This window comes from Bufo bufo, chromosome 2, assembly GCF_905171765.1.
Source record: "Bufo bufo chromosome 2, aBufBuf1.1, whole genome shotgun sequence".
Lineage (NCBI taxonomy): Eukaryota > Metazoa > Chordata > Amphibia > Anura > Bufonidae > Bufo > Bufo bufo.
In genome coordinates, this window is record NC_053390.1 from 111,574,952 (window position 1) to 111,599,778 (window position 24,827).

Here is a 24,827-nt window from a genome sequence, read left to right on the forward strand (position 1 = left end):
TTGCTCCATCAGAAAGGCCATGAGTCTCCTGGGAAGCCGAACCGCCTGCATTCCCTCAGTGGCATGGTGCCAAAGCCACACAAGAGTAATCCAAAGTTGGATCTTAACTATCTGGGACGGAAGACAAGTAAGTCTAGACAGGATTTTTCGGATCCCTCAGGCCGTAAAAACAGACTTGGATTGGTGGAAAGTAAAAAGACGACTGCTAGGAGGCCTTCAGTGGCAGAACCATCCCGCCGTGCAAGTAATCACGGACGCAAGCCTCGGAGGCTGGGGAGCAAAGATAGGAGATCATCTTCTACAGGGTACCTGGCCGGCCGAGATAAAACACAGATCCTCCAACTACCGAGAACTATACGCAGTCCTGGAGGCATTATTAAAGGGAGAGTCCAGAAGTAGACTTATTCGCCTCCAGAAGAAATGCGCAGGTAAAATGTTTCTGCTCCCTAAACCCAGGAGACAGTCCATGGGCAATCGATGCCCTGTCAATACAATGGAAATGGAAACTAGCCTACGCCTTTCCCCCAATACCACTAATACCGCGGGTCGTCCAGAAGCTCCTGGAGGAACCAACTACTCTCATCCTGATAGCCCCTCTATGGCCAAAGAGAAGTTGGTACTCCACTCTAAAACAGCTATCGCTGGAAGATCCGTGGGAGATTCCCTTCCAGAGGGATATTCTAGTCCAGGGCCCTCTCCTTCATCCAGACCCAGGTATATTCAGACTGTCAGCCTGGATGCTGAGAGCGAGACATTAAGAAGCAGAGGACTTTCGGAAAAGGTGATACTTACTCTGAGGGCGAGTAGAAAAAAGGTGACCTCCTCCATCTACCTTAAGATCTGGAAGAAATACTGTTCCTGGTTAGGAGTTGAGCACCCAGACACCACCTCTCCTCCCATCAACAGAATTTTGGACTTTCTACAGTGCGGCCTTGAGTTAGGCCTGAGACCTAGTACTCTGAAGGTCCAAATTTCTGCCCTCAGCTCCTTCTATGACTGCAGCCTGGCCAACCATAGATGGATCAGGCGGTTCTTCAGAGCAGTTTCTAGATTGAGACCCTCTCTGAGATCCAGAGCTCCGACTTGGGATCTTAACATCGTCCTGGAGGGCCTAACAAAACCTCCATTTGTACCATTATCTGAGATCTCTTTAAAACACCTTTCTCTAAAAACTGCCTTTCTGATCGCTATCACCTCAGCCAGACGCATTGGAGAGATCCAGGCCTTTTCTTGTAAAGAGCCCTACCTCCAAATTAGCAAAGATTATATCCGTCTAACTCTCGACCCAGGTTTTCTCCCTAAGGTAGTCTCACCTTTCCATCTAGAGCAGGAGATCTTCCTACCCTCTATCCCTAGGTCCGAACATACAGGGTCTAGAGATAGGTTACATCTCCTGGATGTTAGGGACATAGTTATCCATTACCTGGATTCTACCAGAGATTTCAGGGTGGATAACAACCTTCTTATTCAGTTTTCAGGAAAAAATAAAGGAAAGAAGTTAGCCAGGTCTTCCATAGCCAGATGGATCAAATCCACTATTGAATGCTGCTACAAGATCCAGAACAAACCCAGTCCTGGTAATATTAAAGCCCATTCTACTAGGGCCACTGCCTCTTCTTGGGCCGAGAAAGGAGGGGTCTCGCTGGACCAGATCTGTAAAGCCGCAACCTGGTCTAGCACTAATACTTTTGTAAGACACTATCGTCTTAATCTTCCGGACGCGAATGAAGCTCTTTTCGGCCGGAAGGTTTTACAGGCGATATCCCCACCCATTTAGTTATCTGATATGTCTCAATGTGGGCCGTCATGGTGGATGAAATGGAAAAACCGCAATTAGACTTACCGGTAATTCCGTTTCCTTGAATCCACCATGACGGCCCATACTATTCCCCTTCCCAAAAAAAAAAAATATGTTTTTTGTATATAAGTTGCATATACATGCAGATGATTATTAGGAGTTTAACCACCTCAGCCCCCAGTGCTTAAACACCCTTAAAGACCAGGCCACTTTTTACACTTCTGACCTACACTACTTTCACCGTTTATTGCTCGGTCATGCAACTTACCACCCAAATGAATTTTACCTCCTTTTCTTCTCACTAATAGAGCTTTCATTTGGTGGTATTTCATTGCTGCTGACATTTTTTACCTTTTTTGTTATTAATCGAAATTTAACGATTTTTTTGCAAAAAATGACATTTTTCACTTTCAGTCTTAAAATTTTGCAAAAAAAAACGACATCCATATATAAATTTTGCTCTAAATTTATTGTTCTACATGTCTTTGATAAAAAAAAAATGTTTGGGTAAAAAAAAAAATGGTTTGGGTAAAAGTTATAGCGTTTACAAACTATGGTACAAAAATGTGAATTTCCGCTTTTTGCAGCAGCTCTGACTTTCTGAGCACCTGTCATGTTTCCTGAGGTTCTACAATGCCCAGACAGTACAAACACCCCACAAATGACCCCATTTCGGAAAGTACACACCCTAAGGTATTCGCTGATGGGCATAGTGAGTTCATCGAACTTTTTATTTTTTGTCACAAGTTAGCGGAAAATTATGATTTTTTTTTTATTTTTTATTTTTTTTTCCTTACAAAGTCTCATATTCCACTAACTTGTGACAAAAAATAAAAAGTTCTATGAACTCACTATGCCCATCAGCGAATACCTTGGGGTCTCTTCTTTCCAAAATGGGGTCACTTGTGGGGTAGTTATACTGCCCTGGCATTCTAGGGGCCCAAATGTGTGGTAAGGAGTTTGAAATCAAATTCTGTAAAAAATGACCTGTGAAATCCGAAAGGTGCTCTTTGGAATATGGGCCCCTTTGCCCACCTAGGCTGCAAAAAAGTGTCACACATCTGGTATCTCCGTACTCAGGAGAAGGTGGGGAATGTGTTTTGGGGTGTCATTTTATATATACCCATGCTGGGTGAGATAAATATCTTGGTCAAATGCCAACTTTGTATAAAAAAATGGGAAAAGTTGTCTTTTGCCAAGATATTTCTCTCACCCAGCATGGGTATATGTAAAATGACACCCCAAAACACATTCCCCACCTTCTCCTGAGTACGGAGATACCAGATGTGTGACACTTTTTTGCAGCCTAGGTGGGCAAAGGGGCCCATATTACAAAGAGCACCTTTCGGATTTCACAGGTCATTTTTTACAGAATTTGATTTCAAACTCCTTACCACACATTTGGGCCCCTAGAATGCCAGGGCAGTATAACTACCCCACAAGTGACCCCATTTTGGAAAGAAGAGACCCCAAGGTATTCGCTGATGGGCATAGTGAGTTCATGGAAGTTTTTATTTTTTGTCACAAGTTAGTGGAATATGAGACTTTGTATGAAAAAAATAAATAAATAAATCATCATTTTCCACTAACTTGTGACAAAAAATAAAAAATTCTAGGAACTTGCCATGCCCCTCACGGAATACCTTGGGGTGTCTTCTTTCCAAAATGGGGTCACTTGTGGGGTAGTTATACTGCCCTGGCATTTTCCAGGGGCCTTAATGTGTGGTAAGTAGGTAAATGACCTGTGAAATCCGAAAGGTGCTCTTTGGAATGTGGGCCCCTTTGCCCACCTAGGCTGCAAAAAAGTGTCACACATCTGGTATCTCCGTACTCAGGAGAAGGTGGGGAATGTGTTTTGGGGTGTCATTATACATATACCCATGCTGGGTGAGAGAAATATCTTGGCAAAAGACAACTTTTCCCATTTTTTTATACAAAGTTGGCATTTGACCAAGATATTTATCTCACCCAGCATGGGTATATGTAAAAAGACACCCCAAAACACATTCCTCAACTTCTCCTGAGTACGGAGATACCAGATGTGTGACACTTTTTTGCAGCCTAGGTGGGCAAAGGGGCCCAAATTCCTTTTAGGAGGGCATTTTTAGACATTTGGATACCAGACTTCTTCTCACGCTTTGGGGCCCCTAAAATGCCAGGGCAGTATAAATACCCCACATGTGACCCCATTTTGGAAAGAAGTCACCCCAAGGTATTCAATGAGGGGCATGGCGAGTTCATTGAAAAAAAAAATTTGGGCACAAGTTAGCGGAAATTGATTTTTTTGATTTTGTTCTCACAAAGTCTCCCTTTCCGCTAACTTGGGACAAAAATTTCAATCTTTCATGGACTCAATATGCCCCTCAGCGAATACCTTGGGGTGTCTTCTTTCCAAAATGGTGTTATTTGTGGGGTGTTTGTACTGCCCTGGCATTTGAGGGTCTCCGCAATCATTACATGTATGGCCAGCATTAGGAGTTTCTGCTATTCTCCTTATATTGAGCATACGGGTAATGAGATTTTTTTTTTTCCGTTCAGCCTCTGGGCTGAAAGAAAAAAATGAACGGCACAGATTTCTTCATTCGCATCGATCAATGTGGATGAAAAAATCTCTGCCAAAAAAAGAAAAAGGAGGGGAAAGGCGTCTGCCAGGACATAGGAGCTCCGCCCAACATCCATACCCACTTTAGCTCGTATGCCCTGGCAAACCAGATTTCTCCATTCACATCAATCGATGTGGATGAATAAATCATTGCCGGGATTTTTTTTTTTATATATACAAAGTGTTTGCCAAAGTATATGAACACCGCCACCTCCTCAGCTCATATGCCTCGGCAAACATATCTTTTACTGCAGAGGAGAAATCTCGTCTTGCAGCGCCGCATACACCGACTTGCGTGTAATCTGACAGCAGCGCAATGCTTCTGTCCGAATGCACATCAGTGCTGCAGCTGGTCGATCGGTTGGTCCACCTGGAAGGTAAAAAAAACAAAACAAAAAAGAAAAAACCAGGCCGCAAAGCAATAACTTTATTAACTTTAGAACAGAACATATTAACTTTTTTTAACTTTTTTACTTACCGGTAATTTTTTTTTTGTTTAGTTTTTTTTACCTTTATAGAACAAACCTCTCCTTCCCCATGGGACAATGTGCAAAGCGCAAATCGCCCAAAGATGTGGCGAAGTACGTTATGCACTTTATCCCAGGTGAAAGGAGAGGTTTGCAGCAGCTGTGAGAGAAAGGGCCCTAATAGCCCTGTGTGCCTGTCCTGGTGAGATGTGATCCCTATGCTAGGTGTACCTGTGTGTGGTACTTCCGGAAACACTCTCCTAAGCATAGGGCAGGGTGGTCCGGACAGTCAGGACAGAAATAGCGGGTGTCACGCCTTATTCCACTCCTGCTACAGACACGACATTTTTTTCGGGGTGGCGGTTGGGTTGAGGTACCAGCAACGACACTGGGGAAATGTCGCTCGTGTAGACGGCTAACTACACTGGTGGATGGGGCCACGGAACCTCCTGGGTAAAGGAGGTTCTCGATGATCTCTTCCTGGAATTTGAGGAAGGATCGTGTTCTCCCAGCCTTACTGTAGAGAACAAAACTATTGTAGAGCGCCAATTGAATTAAATATACAGACACCTTCTTATACCAGCGTCTGGTTCTGCGGGAAACTAAATAGGGAGCCAACATCTGGTCATTGAAGTCCACCCCTCCCATGAGCAAATTATAGTCGTGGACTGAGAGGGGCTTTTCAATGACACGGGTTGCCCTTTGAATTTGTATTGTCGTGTCTGCGTGAATGGAGGAGAGCATGTAAACGTCACGCTTGTCTCTCCATTTCACCGCGAGCAGTTCTTCGTTACACAAGGCAGCCCTCTCCCCCCTTGCAAGACGGGTGGTTACAAGCCGTTGGGGGAAGCCCACGCGACTAGTTCGCGCGGTGCCACAGGCGCAAATCCGTTCTAGAAACAAATGCCTAAAGAGGGCCACACTTGTGTAAAAATTGTCCACATAAAGATGGTACCCCTTGCCAAATAAGGGTGACACCAAGTCCCAGACTGTCTTCCCACTGCTCCCCAGGTAGTCAGGGCAACCGACCGGCTCCAGGGTCTGATCTTTTCCCTCATAGATCCGAAATTTGTGGGTATAGCCTGTGGCCCTTTCACAGAGCTTATACAATTTGACCCCATACCGGGCACGCTTGCTTGGGATGTATTGTTTGAAGCCAAGGCGCCTGGTAAAATGTATTAGGGACTCGTCTACGCAGATGTTTTGCTCAGGGGTATACAAATCTGCAAATTTCTGGTTGAAATGGTCTATGAGGGGCCGAATTTTGTGGAGCCGGTCAAAAGCTGGGTGGCCTCTGGGACCGGAGGTGGTGTTGTCGCTAAAGTGCAGGAAACGCAGGATGGCCTCAAATTGTGTCCTGGACATAGCAGCAGAGAACATGGGCATGTGATGAATCGGGTTCGTGGACCAATATGACCGCAATTCATGCTTTTTGGTTAGACCCATGTTGAGGAGAAGGCCCAGAAAAATTTTAAGTTCGGAAACTTGGACTGGTTTCCACCGGAAAGGCTGGGCATAAAAGCTTCCCGGGTTTGCGGTTATAAATTGTGTGGCATATTGGTTGGTCTCTGCCACGACTAAGTCCAAGAGCTCCGCAGTCAAGAACAGCTCAAAAAATCCCAGGGCCGTACTGATCTGAGCCGTGTCAACCCGAACTCCAGACTGGGCGGTGAAAGGGGAAACTAATGGTGCGGCTGAAGTTGGTGACTGCCAATCAGGGTTTGCCAGCACCTCAGGGATTCTAGGGGCTCTACAGGCCTGTCTGTGCGGTGGCTGCGACGGGGTAACTAGTGCACGTGCCACCGTACCAGCTTCAACTGCCCTTCTGGTGCTCGCTACTTCACCATGTTGTACGGCAGTGCTGGTACTAGGTCCAGGAAGGGCTGCGCTGCTGGTGTATGCCTCACCACGTGATCCGGCAGCGACAGCCCCACTCTGCTGCTCTTGAAGCGGATCCTGCGTAACCTGTGGTCTAGTGACACGGGGCCGGGTACGCCTGGTGCTATCAGGGACCTCCACCTCCTCGTCCGAACTTTGGGTCAGAGAGCCACTGCTTTCTACATGTTCATATTCTGACCCGCTAGATTCGTCAGATGAGGGTTCCCACTCCTCATCCGACTGGGTCAGAATCCTGTAGGCCTCTTCAGAAGAATACCCCCTGTTTGACATTTTGGACTACTAAATTTAGGGGTATTCCCTGAGACTACCTAAGAAAAAAAGCAAGCCTGTCTTACAAAGGGGAGGCTAGCGAAGTACCGGAGGCCGCTGCGGTTGATAAAAAATATCAAAACTGATTTTTTTATCGCCGCAGAGCGTGTAAAGTGAATGTGCAGTGATCAAAAAATAATAATTTTTTGTCACTGCGGTGGGGCGGGCGTGGGTGAACGCACGTGTGGGCGACCGATCAGGCCTGATCGGGCAAACACTGCGTTTTGGGTGGAGGGCGAGCTAAGGTGACACTAATACTATTATAGATCTGACCGTGATCAGTTTTGATCACTTACAGATACTATAAAAGTACAAATGCTGATTAGCGATACGCTAAACAGCGAATAAAAGTGACTGCGGTGCGGTGGGGGGGGCGCTAACTGACGCTAACTACGTAACCAAGGGGCCTAAACTATCCCTAAAACCTAACAGCCAATACTAGTGAAAAAAAAAAGTGTCAGTTTACACTGATCACTTTTTGTCTTTCACTAAGTGATTGACAGGGGGCGATCAAGGGGTTAATTTGGGTGATGGATGGTGATCAGGGGCTAAGGGCAGTGTTTGGTGTGTACTCACAGTGATGTCTGCTTCTCTGCTGGATCCAACCGACGAAAAGGACCAGCAGAGGAGCAGAGAAGCCATATAACAGATCATATTTACTAATATGATCTGTTATCTGGCTTGTGATTCGATTTTTTAAAAATCAGCAACCTGCCAGCGACGATCATTGGCTGGCAGGTTGCTGATGCAATAGTCCTTTAACTTTTGCCGGCCCGCGATGCGCATGCGCGGGCCGGCTGTGACCGAAATCTCGCGTCTCGCGAGAGGACGCGCCGGCGCGTCCAGGAGGAATTAAACAACCACCTCCAGGACGCGTCTGTGCGTACAGCGGTCCGGAGGTGGTTAAGGGTATGAATCAATATCCTTTTACTTTTGTTCCACCTTTCGGGTAATTGTAAAGCACTGAGGAGGTGGAGGGGTGGGGGGTTCCTGCCCCTACAGAGGTCAAGGGTCAATCTCAATGTGGGCCGTCATGGTGGATTCAAGGAAACGGAATTACCGGTAAGTCTAATTGCGTTTTTTTTTTTCCTTTTCTTTTTATGAAGGGAACAATATCCTGTGTAGACTGGCACAGGGTCATCAGTGGGGAGTTTAACCCCTTCATGCATTATCACATACATGTACGTGATAATGTGTAAATAGCCGGCTGTTGTGGTGAGCCCGCTCCATACCAGGCGGGTGCCGGCTGTATAATACAGCAAGCACCTGGCCGCAATGACAGGAATCTTCAATGAGGCCGAACCTGGCCATTTAACCTCTCAGATGCTGCGTTCAATAGCGATCGTGGCATCTGTGGAGTTAGGCAGAGGGAGGGGGCACCATCCAATCAGACCCCCCCTGCATTGAAATTGCAGGGCTCCAATTGATTACAGCTTGGGCCTTCTGAAGGTTCCCAGGCAGGGCCGGTGCAAGGATTTTTGTCAACACAAGCGAAGCTACATTTTGGCCGCGCCCCCCTCGCAGCTCACCTGGCCCTGGTCCCGTCTGCAGCAGCTGGCTTCTCCTCTGTGTGGTCCTGGTATCTTCTCTCTGCTTCAGACAATCACTGGTTTGAGGACCGTATTTTTCGCCCTATAAGACACACCGTCCATAAGACGCACCTAGGTTTTAGAGGAGGATATTAAGAAAAAAAGATTTTCCATTGCACCTCAGGTCAGACCAGCAATCAGACCCTCAATGTTAATCAGACCGCAGATCAGCCCCCCAATGCGTCAGCCATCAGCCCCCCATGTCAGGCATCATGCCCCCCATGTCAGCCATCAGCGCAAATAAAATAAAAACGTACCTCTCTTGCTCCTGGACGACGACGCTCCTCACCACCAGCGCTCTCTCTCTTCTTCCTGGTTCTCGGCTGTCAGCTGTAAAGGCTGCGCACAGTGAGGTCACCTGGTGCGCAGCCCTGCACAGCAGACAGCCGAGCAGAGGACCAGGAAGCGGTGAGTACAGATCCTTCACCGATTACTGGTCCTCCGGTAATAATGAAGTGCCTCCAAAATGGAAACGCTTCATTAGTATTCGCCCCATAAGACCCAGGGGTGAAAAATACAGGGTATTTAAAAAAAACATTTTTTATTTTTTCCGCCCCCCCGTCTCTGCGCCCTAAGGCAGCCGCTTGGTCTGCCTTATTATAGCAGCGGCCCTGTTCCCATGGTAAACTGTGGCAGAATCCCGTTCACCATAATAGTTCTCTATTCCCAGGTTCAAGCAACCTAAGAGGGCTAAAAGTTATTATGTAAAAAACTGTTTAAAAAAAAAATCAAGTCAAGTCACCCCCATTCCCCAATGTTATATATAAAAATAAACATAACAGGAATGGCCACGTCCGAAAATATCTGAACCATTAAAATATAAAAATATTTTTCCTGTGCGGTGTACGCCATAACACACAATTCTCCATTTTTAGACACCTTGTCCCCCAAAAAATTGAATAACAATGATTAAACAGTTGTGCATACCAATAAAAACAAGCTCTCATACAGCTCTGTGGATGGAAATTGATTAAAAAAAAAAGTTATGGCTTTCAGAAAGTGGTGATGCAAACAAAATGTTAATTTTTTATATTTTTATATATATATATATATATATATATATATATATATATATATATATATATATACAGTGGAGGAAATAATTATTTGACCCCTCACTGATTTTGTAAGTTTGTCCAATGACAAAGAAATGAAAAGTCTCAGAACAGTATCATTTCAATGGTAGGTTTATTGTAACAGTGGCAGATAGCACATCAAAAGGAAAATCGAAAAAATAACTTTAAATAAAAGATAGCAACTGATTTGCATTTCATTGAGTGAAATAAGTATTTGAACCCCTACCAACCATTAAGAGTTCTGGCTCCCACAGAGTGGTTAGACACTTCTACTCAATTAGTCACCCTCATTAAGGACACCTGTCTTAACTAGTCACCTGTATAAAAGACACCTGTCCACAGAATCAATCAATCAAGCAGACTCCAAACTCTCCAACATGGGAAAGACCAAAGAGCTGTCCAAGGATGTCAGAGACAAAATTGTAGACCTGCACAAGGCTGGAATGGGCTACAAAACCATTAGCAAGAAGCTGGGAGAGAAGGTGACAACTGTTGGTGCGATTGTTCGAAAATGGAAGGAGCACAAAATGACCATCAATCGACCTCGCTCTGGGGCTCCACGCAAGATCTCACCTCGTGGGGTGTCAATGGTTCTGAGAAAGGTGAAAAAGCATCCTAGAACTACACGGGAGGAGTTAGTTAATGACCTCAAATTAGCAGGGACCACAGTCACCAAGAAAACCATTGGAAACACATTACACCGCAATGGATTAAAATCCTGCAGGGCTCGCAAGGTCCCCCTGCTCAGGAAGGCACATGTGCAGGCCCGTCTGAAGTTTGCCAATGAACACCTGAATGATTCAGAGAGTGACTGGGAGAAGGTGCTGTGGTCTGATGAGACCAAAATAGAGCTCTTTGGCATTAACTCAACTCGCTGTGTTTGGAGGAAGAAAAATGCTGCCTATGACCCCCAAAACACCGTCCCCACCGTCAAGCATGGGGGTGGAAACATTTTGCTTTGGGGGTGTTTTTCTGCTAAGGGCACAGGACAACTTATTCGCATAAACGGGAAAATGGACGGAGCCATGTATCGTGAAATCCTGAGCGACAACCTCCTTCCCTCTGCCAGGAAACTGAAAATGGGTCGTGGATGGGTGTTCCAGCACGACAATGACCCAAAACATACAGCAAAGGCAACAAAGGAGTGGCTCAAGAAGAAGCACATTAAGGTCATGGAGTGGCCTAGTCAGTCTCCGGACCTTAATCCAATCGAAAACCTATGGAGGGAGCTCAAGCTCAGAGTTGCACAGAGACAGCCTCGAAACCTTAGGGATTTAGAGATGATCTGCAAAGAGGAGTGGACCAACATTCCTCCTAAAATGTGCGCAAACTTGGTCATCAATTACAAGAAACGTTTGACCTCTGTGCTTGCAAACAAGGGTTTTTCCACCAAGTATTAAGTCTTTTTTTGTTAGGCCTCTTTCACACTTGCGTTGTTGGGATCCGGCATGCACTTCCGTTGCCGGAGGTGCCTGCCGGATCCGTAACAACGCAAGTGTACTGAAAGCATTTGAAGACGGAACCGTCTTCCAAATGCTTTCAGTGTTACTATGGCACCCAGGACGCTATTAAAGTCCTGGTTGCCATAGTAGGAGCGGGGAGCGGGGGAGCAGTATACTTACAGTCCGTGCGGCTCCCCGGGCGCTCCAGAATGACGTCAGAGCGCCCCATGCGCATGGATGACGTGATCCATGTGATCACGTGATCCATGCGCTTGGGGCGCCCTGACGTCACTCTGGAGCGCCCGGGGAGCCGCACGGACGGTAAGTACACTGCTCCCCCGCTCCCCGCTACACTTACCATGGCTGTCAGGACTTTAGCGTCCCGGCAGCCATGGTAACTATTCAGAAAAAGCTAAACGTCGGGTCCGGCAATGCGCCGAAACGACGTTTAGCTTAAGGCCGGATCCGGATCAATGCCTTTCAATGGGCATTGATCCCGGATCCGGCCTTGCGGCAAGTCTTCAGGATTTTTGGCCGGAGCAAAAAGCGCAGCATGCTGCGGTATTTTCTCCGGCCAAAAAACGTTCCGTACCGGAACTGAAGACATCCTGATGCATCCTGAACGGATTACTCTCCATTCAGAATGCATTAGGATAATCCTGATCAGTATTCTTCCGGCATAGAGTCCCGACGACGGAACTCTATGCCGGAAGACAAGAACGCAGGTGTGAAAGAGCCCTAAGAGGGTTCAAATACTTATTTCACTCAATGAAATGCAAATCAGTTGCTATCTTTTATTTAAAGTTATTTTTTCGATTTTCCTTTTGATGTGCTATCTGCCACTGTTACAATAAACCTACCATTGAAATGATACTGTTCTGAGACTTTTCATTTCTTTGTCATTGGACAAACTTACAAAATCAGTGAGGGGTCAAATAATTATTTCCTCCACTGTATATATATATAATTTTCAATAAAACTATAAAACTGGTATCGCCATAATAGTATTGACCTGCAGAATAAGGACCGCAATATCAAAAACCTTGGTGGGATTGTTGATTTAATTTTTTTTTCAATTTCATCCCACAAATTTTTCCCCCCATTTTCCAATACAAGACATTGCGGCATTAAAAAAATACACCTTGCCCTGCAAAAAAATAAGCCCTCATATGGCTATGTGAACGGAAGTTATGGCTCATGGAATTTGGGGAGTATTCGTCTTAAAGGGAACCTGTCACCTCAAAAATGCATCTACACCCGCCAGCAGTGTGTTTATTGGGTTTTTCCACAACTGACATTTATCACCTATCAACAGGATAGTTTATAAATGTCAGATCACTGGGACCCTCGTGGAATATAGCACTCCGCTGTTTCCATCAGTCCCACAGACATTGAATGGAGCAGCAGTGTGCACACTTGACCACAGCTCCACTACTCTACACTGCGACTGTGGCTCCTTCATTCCAGCGACTGGTGGGGCCCCCAGCAATCAGACAGTATCACGTCTCCTGCAGATAAGGGCTCGTTCACACAAATGTGTGAAGCCCGTGCTGTTGACCGCAAATTGCAGTCCGCAATGCACGGGTACCGTCTGTGGGGCAGACGCTTGGGGATCGCCGACCCATTCACTTGAATGGGTCGGCGATCCTTCTTTTCCGCAAAAGAATAAAGCAAGTTCTATCTTTTTGCGATGCAGAAGCACAGAACGGAGCCCCAGAAAGCACTCCGTAGTGCTTCTGTAGTATTCCATTCCGTTCTGCATCTCCGGATTTGTGGACCCATTGAAATGAATGGGTCCGCATCCGTGATGCGGAATGGCCACGGGAACAGTGTCCGTGTATGCGGTCTGCAATACGGCAACGGGCATCACGTTCGTGTGAGTGAGCCCTAACGCCTCATGCACACAAACGTCATTCTGTGTCCGTTCCGTTGTTTTTTTTGCGGACTGTATACGGAACCATTCATTTCAATGGTACTGCAAACAAAACAGAAGGTACTCAATGTGCATTCCATTTCCGTATGTCCGTATTTCCGTTCTACAAAAAATATAGAACATGTCCTATTATTGTCCGCATTACAGACGAGGATAGTACTGTTCTATTAGGGGCCAGCAGTTCCGTTCCGCAAAATACGGAATGCACACAGATGTCATCCATATATTTAGCGAACCGCAAAATACATATGGTCGTGTGCATGAGGCCTAAGACCCCTTTCACACGAGCGAGTTTTCCTCGCGGGTGCAATGTGTGACATGAACGCATAGCACCCGCACTGAATCTGCAAGCATTCATTTCAATGGGGCTGTGCACATGAGCGTTGTTTTTCACGCATCACTTCTGCGTTGCGTGAAAATTTCAGCATGTTCTATGTTCTTCAGGCAGCCCTGGCGCCATAGAAGTGAATAGGGAAGCAGGTGCGGATGCGATGCGTTTTACACTGATGGTTGCTAGGAGATGTTGTTTGTAAACCTTGAGTTTTTTATTCCGCGCGTGAAAAACGCACCAAAACGCATTGCACCCGTGCAGAAAAAACTGAACGCAATCGCAGACAAAACTGACTGAACTTGCTTGCAAAATGGTGCGAGTTTCACTGAACTCATCCGGACCTAATCCGCCACGTTCGTGTGCATGATGCCTAATACAGAGGAGCAGCACGGCTCCTATTGCTGAGGCTCTGTATACATCTGCCCTGTCGCTCAGTAATCTCCGGTATAACAGCGCCATCTAAAAGTGTCACTTATAGGTGGGGGAAGTCTATTTTTAACCTTTTCACTGCCGGCTGTGCTTGGACATTTTGCACCTTTAGTAGCCAGGACAATTTTCACAGTTTTGACATGTTCAAATAAAACCTAAATTACAAAATAAAATAAAAAAAAACATACTAACCTCCTATCTCCATATGCGTTGTGAAAATACACCCGCGTTGTCAAAATGCCACTCAGTGCTCTATACACACATCATGCATCAAAGTGTAATAAATAAAAGTTACATAAAAGTTGACATTAGTGGGTAAAAGTGTAACCCAAGCAGAAAGTTATATGGACCACACCTCGTAAAGGGAACCTGACACCATGAACATGCAACTTAATCTGCAGGCGGTGTGTTACAGAGCAGAAGGAGCTGAGCAGATTGTGTATATAGGAAGATTCAGTAAAAACCTATATTTCATTCATTTCATTTCCTGCTCATTTTGGGCTTTGAAGTCCAGGAGGCGGTCCTATCAGTGATTGACAGCCTGTCCTCTATGACTGTGTATACAGAGAGACCTGTCAATCACTGATAGGACCGCCTCCTGGACTTCAAAGCCCAAAATGAGCAGAGATTTAAATGCACGAAATACAAGTTATACTGAGTCTTTTCCCATATAACTACACTGCTCAAAAAAATAAAGGGAACACTTAAACAACACAATGTAACTCCAAGTCAATCACACTTCTGTGAAATCAAACTGTCTACTTAGGAAGCAACACTGAGTGACAATCAATTTCAAATGCTGTTGTGCAAATGGGATAGACAACAGGTGGAAATTATTGGCAATTAGCAAGACACCCCCAATAAAGGAGTGGTTCTGCAGGTGGTGACCACAGACCACTTCTCAGTTCCTATGCTTCCTGGCTGATGTTTTGGTCACTTTTGAATGCTGGCGGTGCTTCCACTCTAGTGGTAGCATGAGACGGAGTCTACAACCCACACAAGTGGCTCAGGTAGTGCAGCTTCTCCAGGATGGCACATCAATGCGAGCTGTGGCAAGAAGGTTTGCTGTGTCTGTCAGCGTAGTGTCCAGAGCATGGAGGCGCTACCAGGAGACAGGCCAGTACATCAGGAGACGTGGAGGAGGCCGTAGGAGGGCAACAACCCAGCAGCAGGACCGCTACCTCCGCCTTTGTGCAAGGAGGAACAGGAGGAGCACTGCCAGAGCCCTGCAAAATGACCTCCAGCAGGCCACAAATGTGCATGTGTCTGCTCAAACGGTCAGAAACAGACTCCATGAGGGTGATATGAGGGCCCGACGTCCACAGGTGGGGGTTGTGCTTACAGCCCAACACCGTGCAGGACGTTTGGCATTTGGCAGAGAACACCAAGATTGGCAAATTCGCCACTGGCGCCCTGTGCTCTTCACAGATGAAAGCAGGTTCACACTGAGCACATGTGACAGACGTGACAGAGTCTGGAGACGCCGTGGAGAACGTTCTGCTGCCTGCAACATCCTCCAGCATGACCGGTTTGGCATTGGGTCAGTAATGGTGTGGGGTGGCATTTCTTTGGAGGGCCGCACAGCCCTCCATGTGCTCGCCAGAGGTAGCCTGACTGCCATTAGGTACCGAGATGAGATCCTCAGACCCCTTGTGAGACCATATGCTGGTGCGGTTGGCCCTGGGTTCCTCCTAATGCAAGACAATGCTAGACCTCATGTGGCTGGAGTGTGTCAGCAGTTCCTGCAATACAAAGGCATTGATGCTATGGACTGGCCCGCCCGTTCCCCAGACCTGAATCCAATTGAGCACATCTGGGACATCATGTCTCGCTCTATCCACCACTGTGTTGCACCACAGACTGTCCAGGAGTTGGCAGATGCTTTAGTCCAGGTCTGGGAGGAGATCCCTCAGGAGACCGTCCGCCACCTCATCAGGAGCATGCACAGGCGTTGTAGGGAGGTCATACAGGCACGTGGAGGCCACACACACTACTGAGCCTCATTTTGACTTGTTTTAAGGACATTTCATCAGCCTGTAGTGTGTTTTTCCACTTTAATTTTGAGTGTGACTCCAAATCCAGACCTCCATGGGTTGAAAAATGTGATTTCCATTTTTTTATTTTTGTGTGATTTTGTTGTCAGCACATTCAACTATGTAAAGAACAAAGTATTTCAGAAGAATTTTTAATTAACTCAGATCTAGGATGTGTTATTTTTGTGTTCCCTTTATTTTTTTGAGCAGTGTATATATCAATCTGCTCTGCTCCTTCTGCTCTATAACATGCTGCCTGCAGCTTAAACACTATGGGGATCATTTACTAACAGATGTACACCACTTTTTGGCATATATTTGTCGCAGATTGTGACGCAAAGGTTATGACGGGGAAGGGGGTGGGCCGGCCAGCTCGTCTCATTTATCTTTTTCTATGTCTGTTTTAGGTGTAGAAAATGGTCTAAATCTACACCAGCAAGGAAGCTGGCGTAGATTTAGACAGGTGGTGGATACGCCGACGTTATGTATAGGCTGGCGCCTCTAAATAAATTTGACAAATCCACCGCCAGGGCGGCTGTTTCAGACCAGGGTCAGTAGGTATTCATTGCACTTGCACTTTAAACTGTGTTTTCTCCCCCCCTCTTCCCTTGCAGTCTCTGCTTGGTGAGGGCGGCACCCAGGCTTACACTCCCTTAAATGTTTGGAGTGTTTGTGTATGTATGCTCTGGATGCTAGTATCGCTATATGCGCCCCACCAAGTTGATACTGCTTCATTGTGTATGGGGGGATACTAGTCCCTTATTGGTTTGGAGCTTACTCTGTTTTTATACATTTATTGTAACACCGTTGTGTTCTCATTATGTGCTGTTTTTGTATATGTTTTAACTGATATACCATCTAATGTTTTGGATATCCAATAAAGAATAATTAATTAGAATTGCTCTCTGTGTGGTTGCTCTTTGAGCTGTGTAGGTGATAAATCCACCGCCAGCTAAAGGGGCATCTAAAACGCCTGTCTTAATAAATGACCCCCTATGCTCAACCTGACAGGTTCCCTTTAAAAATAAATGTTCAACATGTGTGGAGTTCAGACATAACACTTAGACCTCATGCACATGGCCGTCGTTTGGGTCCGCATCCGAGCAGCCGTTTTGGCGGCTCGGATGTGGACCCATTCATTTCAATGGGGCCGCAAAAGATGCGGACAACACTCCGTGTGCTGTCCGCATGCATGGCTCAGTTCCGAGGCCCGGCTTAAAAAATATAACATGTCCTATTCTTGTCCGCGCTTTGCGGACAAGAATAGGCATTTATATTGCCAGCGCCCGTTCCGTTCCGCAAATTGCAGAAGGCAACACGGGTGCCTTCCGTTTTTTGTGGGTTCCGCGGTTTGCGGACCTCAAAAAACGGCATGGTCGTGTGCATGAGGCCTTAGGCCTACATTTACATACACACATAAAATCACCAGAACTGGAAAGACCAAAAATCTGGTTTTAAGCTGGAAATGTTAAAGTAGCCCCAAAACCTATACATTTGTAAAAAGCTCACAACCCGATGATTGCAGTTCCCTTGACAGACTGTCAACAGCCATGTCTACCTTCAGATAACTTTGTGACAAACACAAATTAATTTTAAAAAAATGCATCAAAACATACATTTGGACCTAAAATGTGCATCCAAGCAGAAGTTTACACATAAAAACACCATAAATCTAATAAGACGCGCAAATCTCATATATACCACAACCGTATACATCGAGAGAACAGAGAGGCCTTCCAATATATGGGCACCATCCACAAATGTGTTAAAAATGTATACTGCCAACCGCTTCCAGGTTACCAAAATCTACATTACGTGAGAGCGCAAAGCATACCGTGTATGAAAATATAACCTAATAATTAATACACGCAACTTCATAGGAAACAATGATTATTAACCAAAAAATTGAACAAAAATTCTAATTTGCAACTAAAATGCCCTTATGATAAATAAAATATAATCCCCAAAAAATAGTAGTCTGAGTGGGGTTCATACGTGGCACACGTGTCTACACACTCGCTTTAGCATGCTTGTATTGGGCAGCGTGACGTGACAGTGTACGGGTATATGGGATGATGAGATTTGTGGGCGTCCGAGGTGTAGATTGTCACAGCAGTAGAGGGGCGACCATGAGGTGTGTGTTCTGTGTATTTCTGGTCCTTCTCTGTAGCTTGTTACAAGGCTCTCTAGATTTTCGATGTGAGCATGTTCTAGAAAGAAGGGAGAGCCTCCCGTCCTAGAAATGCCATCCATCTCCTGGTTTCATTACACGGTTAAGCAGCTCCTGCTCTTCTGACTCTCTTGTGACAGGACGAATACGAAGAGCTTCTTCGCTATGCGGTGGTAACTCCTAAGTTTGGGCCTCATTTCCTCAGGGAGCATCAACTGACTGCTGAACAAACCACAAGTGACAGGTTTTCAGGGCTCGGGGAAGCTGCGCAAGAACAAATCCCAGGTAATATCAAGCAGGCGAATGGATGGCAAGAGAATCACTGTTTTATCCTCCTCCTTCAAAATAATAATCGTTATGAGTTTTCAAAGATCACAGTCTGAACAATGTAATTTGTTCCTTTAAGGCCCCCATACACATAGTCTATGGTGAGCTGAACCGGCCGATAGATTAATGTGTATGGGGAGTTCCCGACTCTCCCCCGACAGATGAGGTTGGGGGAGAGAAGGATCGGGCAAAATTAATATTTTTGGCCAACTCTTTTGTTCTCCCAGAAGATAAGCTGCCGCAGCCACGTCTTCTTTCTCCTCTCTCCCCGTTCAGCCGAACCGAACATGTACAGTGGATATAAAAAGTCTACACACCCCTGTTAAACTATCAGGTTTCTGTGCTGTAAAAAAATGAGACAAAGATAAATCATTTCACAACTTTTTCCACCTATAATGTGACCTATAAACTGTTCCACTCAATTGAAAAACAAACTGAAATCTTTTAGGTGGAGGGAAGAAAACAAAAAAAAATAATAATAATGTGGTTGCATAAGTGTGCACACCCTCTTATAACTGGGGATGTAGCTGTGTTCAGAATTAGGCTCCATTCACACGTCTGCAAATGGGTCCGCATCCGTTCCGCAATTTTGCGGAATGGGTGCGGACCCATTCATTCTCTATGGGGACGGAATGGATGCGGACAGCACACAGTGTGCTATTCGCATTTGCGGAGCGCGGCCCCGATCTTCCGGTCCGCAGCTCCGCAAAAGATAGAACATGTCCTATTCTTGTCCGCAGCTGCATTTCTATAGGGGTGCCGGCCGGGTGTGTTGCAGATCCGCAATTTGCGGGTCCGCAACACACCATGGAGGTGTGAATGGAGCCTTAGGCAATCGCATTCAAAATCATGTTAAATAGGAGTCAGCATACACCTGCCATCATTTAAAGTGCCCCTGATTAACCCCAAATAAAGTTCAGCTGCTCTAGTTGGTCTTTTCTGAAATATTCATAGTCGCATCCCACAGCAAAAGCCATGGTCCACAGAGAGCTTCCAAAGCATCAGAGGGATCTCATTGTTAAAAGGTATCAGTCAGGAGAAGGGTACAAAAGAATTTCCAAGGCATTAGATGTACCATGGAACACAGTGAAGACAGTCATCATCAAGTGGAGAAAATATGGCACAACAGTGACATTACCAAGAACTGGACGTCCCTCCAAAATTGATGAAAAGACGAGAAGAAAACTAGTCTGGGAGGCTACCACGAGGCCTACAGCAACATTAAAGGAGCTGCAGGAATATCTGGCAAGTACTGGCTGTGTGGTACATGTGACAACAATCTCCCGTTCTCTTCATATGTCTGGGCTATGGGGTAGAGTGGCAAGATGAAAGCCTTTTCTTACGAAGAAAAACATCCAATCCAGGCTACATTTTGCAAAAACACATCTGAAGTCTCCCAAAAGCATGTGGGAAAAGGTGACATAGTACATAACATAGTACATAAGGCCGAAAAAAGACATTTGTCCATCCAGTTCGGCCTGTTAACCTGCAAGTTGATCCAGAGGAAGGCAAAAAAAAACCTGTGAGGAAGAAGCCAATTTTTCCCACTTTAGGGGAATAAAAAATTCCTTCCCGACTCCAATCAGGCAATCAGAATAACTCCCTGGATCAACGACCCCTCTCTAGTAGCTATAGCCTGTAATATTATTACGCTCCCGAAACACATCCAGGCCCCTCTTGAATTCCTTTATTGTACTCACCATCACCACCTCCTCAGGCAGAGAGTTCCATAGTCTCACTGCTCTTACCGTAAATAATCCTTTTCTATGTTTGTGTACAAACCTTCTTTCCTCCAGACACAGAGGATGTCCTCTCGTCACAGTCACAGTCCTGGGGATAAATAGATGATGGGATAGATCTCTGTACTGCCCCCTGATATATTTATACATAGTAATTAGATCTCCCCTCAGTCGTCTTTTTTCTAACGTGAATAACCCTAATTTTGATAATCTTTCAGGGTACTGTAGTTGCCCCATTCCAGTTATTACTTTAGTTGCCCTCCTCTGGACCCTCTCCAGCTCTGCTATGTCTGCCTTGTTCACTGGAGCCCAGAACTGTACACAGTACTCCATGTGTGGTCTGACTAGTGATTTGTAAAGTAGTAGGAATATGTTCTCATCACGGGCATCTATGCCCCTTCTGATGCAACCCACTATCTTATTGGCCTTGGCAGAAGCTGCCTGACACTGGTTTTTGCAGCTTAGTTTGCTATTTATTTAAGGTGTTATGGTCTGATGAAACCAAGGTTGAACTTTTTGGCCATAATTCCAAAAGATATGTTTGGCGCAAAAACAACACTGCACATAACCAAAAGAACACCATACCCACAGTGAAGCATGGTGGTGGCAGCATCATGCCAAGAGGCTGTTTTTCTTCAGCTGGAACTGGGGCCTTAGTTAAAGGGATTCTGTCACCACGTTTTTGGCTATAGAGCTGTGGACATGCACGGCTAGATCGCCGCTAGCATGTCCGCAATATACCGGTCCTATAGGGCTGTGTGCTTTTATTTTCTTTAAAAAAGGATTTTAGAGATATGTAAATTTGTCTTGTATGTGTCCAAGGGGCTGTACGAACCTTCCTGGAGCCCAGCACCGCCGGCCTGTGAAGGAGCCCAGCACCGCCTATGTCCTCCGATCTCCTCCTTTCATCAATGATAGATTGATGTAATCTCGCGATGCGCGAGCTCGCGCATGCGCAGTGCCGGTATAGTGTTCCTTCCCTGTGCTGGCATCAGCCTCTGGGAAAGAACTGCGCATGCGCGAGCTCGCGCATCGCGAGATTACGGCAATCTATCGTTGATGAAAGGACGAGATTCGGAGGACATAGGCGGTGCTGGGCTCCTTCACAGGCGGGCGTGGCTGGGCACCAGGAAGGTTCGTACAGCCCCTTGGACACATACAAGACTAATTTACATATCTCTAAAATCCTTTTTTAAAGAAAATAAAAGCACACAGCCCTATAGGACCGGTATATTGCGGACATGCTAGCGGCGATCTAGCCGTGCATGTCCACAGCTCTATAGCCCAAAACGTGGTGACAGAATCCCTTTAAGCTAGATGGAATTATGAACAGTTCCAAATACCAGTCAATATTGGTACTAAACCTTCAGGCCCCCTGCACACGATCAGGATTGCGTGCGGATTTTCCGCGCGGATTTGCGTGCGGAAAATCCGCACCGTAGGTCATGTCCATTGTATTCTATGAGAATTTGAAATTCTCAATGCACACGATGCAGATTTTTTCCGCGCGGATTTTGACCTGCGGTGCGGATTTTAAAATCCGCGACATGTCAATTAATTTTTTTTTTCCTGACCGGATTTTCTTCATTCACTTAGTGAAATCCGCATGCGGAAAATCCGCACCAAATCCGCACGCAAATCCGTATGCAAATCCGCACCAATTAATGCGGATTGACCGCACAGATTTGCCTGTGAACACCTGCGGATTTCAGTGCGGATTCTCCGCACATGAATCCTGAACGTGTGCATGTACCCTCAGGCTTCTGCTAGAAAGGTGAACATGAAGAGGAACTTCATCTTTCAGCATGACAACGACCCAAATCATACATCCAAATCAACAAAGGAATGGCTTCACCAGAAGAAGATTAAAGTTTTGGAATGGCCCAGCCAGAGCCCAGACCTGAATCTGATTGAAAATCTGTGGGGTGATCTGAAGAGGGCTGTGCACAGGAGATACCCTCACAATCTGACAGATTTGGAGTGTTTTTGCAAAGAAGAGTGGGCAAATCTTGCCAAGTCAAAATGTGCCATGCTGATAGACTCATACCCAAAAAGACTGAGTGCTGTAATAAAATCAAAAGATGCTTCAACAAAGTATTAGTTTAAGGGTGTGCACACTTATGCAACCATATTATTTTATTTTTATATTTTTTCTTCCCTCCACCTAAAAGATTTCAGTTAGTTTTTCAATTGAGTGGTACAGTTTATAGGTCACATTAAAGGTGGAAAAAGTTCTGAAATGATTTTTCTCTTGAATGCATTGGGGGACACAGCACCATGGGGTATATGCCCAGCTACCACTAGGAGGTACTAGATATAAAAAAAAAAAAAGGTTGGCACTTCCCAGGTGGTCTATATTCTCTCCACAGCACTAGGCTATCCAGTTTTTTGTCTAGTGCTGTAGGTGGCAGACCTGACCTGCCTTTTTCCTGCAGGTCTTTCTGCTATTTTTTTCTCCTTTTTTCTTTCTTCTGCAGGTTTTCACCTGCTGCATGCGGGTACTCCATCCTGGGCTGCCACTTTAGCTGCACCCCCTGCAGGCGCGTACCCAGGTACCTCGCCGGTCACCCAGTCCCCATTGACTGCATCCGCAGTGGCGGCATGCCGGCATTCCCACGGTTCCCGTGTTGAGTCTGCCGATGGGGTGACCCTGCGGCGCCCGAAGACGTCGGATGGTGAGTATACCTCCTGCGTCCCTGTCCCAGAGTTAGTGGGGGTCCAGGGTGAGGTCCCCTGTTGTGGTCAGGGGGTGGGATCCATCCCGTGGCTGACGGAAGAGGTTTCCACCTGGGGGGTCGCCTTCTCTCCCAGGCGGGGAGGAATTCTCTCTCTGGGAAGGGAGGGGGACCTCCTCCCCCGGTCCTCTCTGCCTTCTCCCTTCCCCCCTGGCCTCCTTCCCCTTCTCCTGGTCATTCCTGGGTGGAGCTGCTTCCTGCGGCCTCCCCCGGTCCTCTCACCGGCCTCCCATCTACTTTAGTCCGGGACTAGGCCGCATTTTTCTTAGGCCTGCCCCCGGGCCCCTGGTGCTCCTTTTGCCCTCTTTTTCGCCTTTCTAAGCATCGCTCCCCCTCTGAAGCCCCCCTCACCGGTTTTCTTCATTCTGCAGGGCCCCCGGTCTCCTGCGATTCCGTCCCGCCGACGGCGCACCTTTTCTGTCCATCTCTTTACTCGAGGCCCCGGCTTCCTCCACGACTAGGCCGCATTTTCTCCCGCCCCCTTCCCTTGTTTCCCGGGTTTTTGCCGGCCCCTCCCCGTTGCTCCTGGCTTCTGGAGGGGCTCCTCCTCCAAGCCTAGCGCGGGCTTTAACCCTCTGAGTGCTGTTTTAAATAGCAACAATCTTGCCAGCAAGGGGGGGATATTCTGCAGCTGCTGCAGCACATCTTTGGGAACTCTGTCCCTGGGATCCAGTAGACAGCTTTTGGTACAGGCACCACAGTTTCTTATGCTGTGTAGTGGGGTGTCGCAGTATGTGAGGGTGCGCCTGGGACGATAAGGGGCTGCCGCATGGTCAGCCTGTCCCTGTTTGTGTGCAGTCGCTCCTTTCTGTCTGTCTCCCCTACCAGGCCTCTTCCCTGTCCCAAGTCATAGGGAATCCTGTCAGACTCTACCAGTCTTTGGCAGAGTCGCTGCACCGACTGCCTGACCAAGGATTGCGGCCACCTCTGCCCTCCCAGGGACCCTTCCACGGATGGGGCACTCTCTGCTAGGTCCTGCAGACGACCTCTGGTTGTCACAACCATGTCCCGCTCCCCCTCAGCATCCTCGGGTCACTCCCAGGACAAGCCTGAGGCTGGTGACAACCCTTACCTGCCATTGCATCCGCTGCCTCGGGGGACACCTCTGCTCTGATTTTTCTCGGTAACAGAGCATCAGGCGGTCTTCCACCAGACAGATTCCCTCTGAGTGGTTCAAGACAAATGTCCGCTGAGGAACCTCTCATCTCCAGGGTTGGCATCCCCTCTAGTGGACTTTCGGATGGCGCTCCCCTGGCTGCACAAGGTAAGCAACCCGCCACGTGGTTAGCATGCCGGCACACCTACGTGGTTTCCCAGGTACGTACGCCTCCCCCTTAACAGGGGGGTACTTGTACCACTGCCAAATGCTGTACCCAGCACTGCAGCTATTTCTCCGTACCAGGGGCTATATTCTACACCCTCCTAGTCGGAGAGTGTTCCTGGCAGGCGCTGTAGCCAAGACGGCCATTCTGGTGCTAGCGTGCATCACGCAACAATATATCTGGCTATAACAGAGGGAGCCCTGGTTCACCAGAGTGAGTACCTGTAGCCTTTACAGTACACTATGCAAGCTGTATCCCGGCAGCTACGTTACTCCCTTCTTAAGTAGAGTAACTGTACCATATTCTGATGCTGTAAGTCCGTACTCTTCTCTGGTGCTCCATCTCCAGGGGCTGTAGCCATAACACTTGTTCTAATGTGCACCAAGCAGCCCCATTGCTCCCTTCATAGGTAGAGTACCTGTACCTTATCCAGACGCTGTAGTCAGTACTCTACTCCACCAGTGGGTCCCCGCTTGTATCACCAGGGCCTGGTTCCTTTATTCCCAGTGGCTTTATGTAGCTAGGGATTTCCCTGGTCTTACATTTCACAGCGATTATTATGTCTTACAGAGGCTTGTTCCTCGCCTCCTCTGTATGGGAAGCAGGTCCTTTCTCCTGACCATTCC

The 24,827-nt window shown here is 46.8% G+C and overlaps 1 protein-coding gene across 3 annotated transcripts in view; it reads left to right on the plus strand.

Moving 5' to 3' along the window:
• Positions 1-24,827, plus strand: part of POC5 (POC5 centriolar protein) — a 66,971-nt gene that overhangs the window by 5,138 nt on the left and 37,006 nt on the right. For all 3 annotated transcript variants that reach the window (XM_040421417.1, XM_040421418.1, XM_040421419.1), the window contains exon 3: positions 18,219-18,363. In XM_040421417.1, coding sequence (XP_040277351.1) covers positions 18,219-18,363 — 145 coding nt within the window. The remainder of the gene's footprint in view (positions 1-18,218; positions 18,364-24,827) is intronic.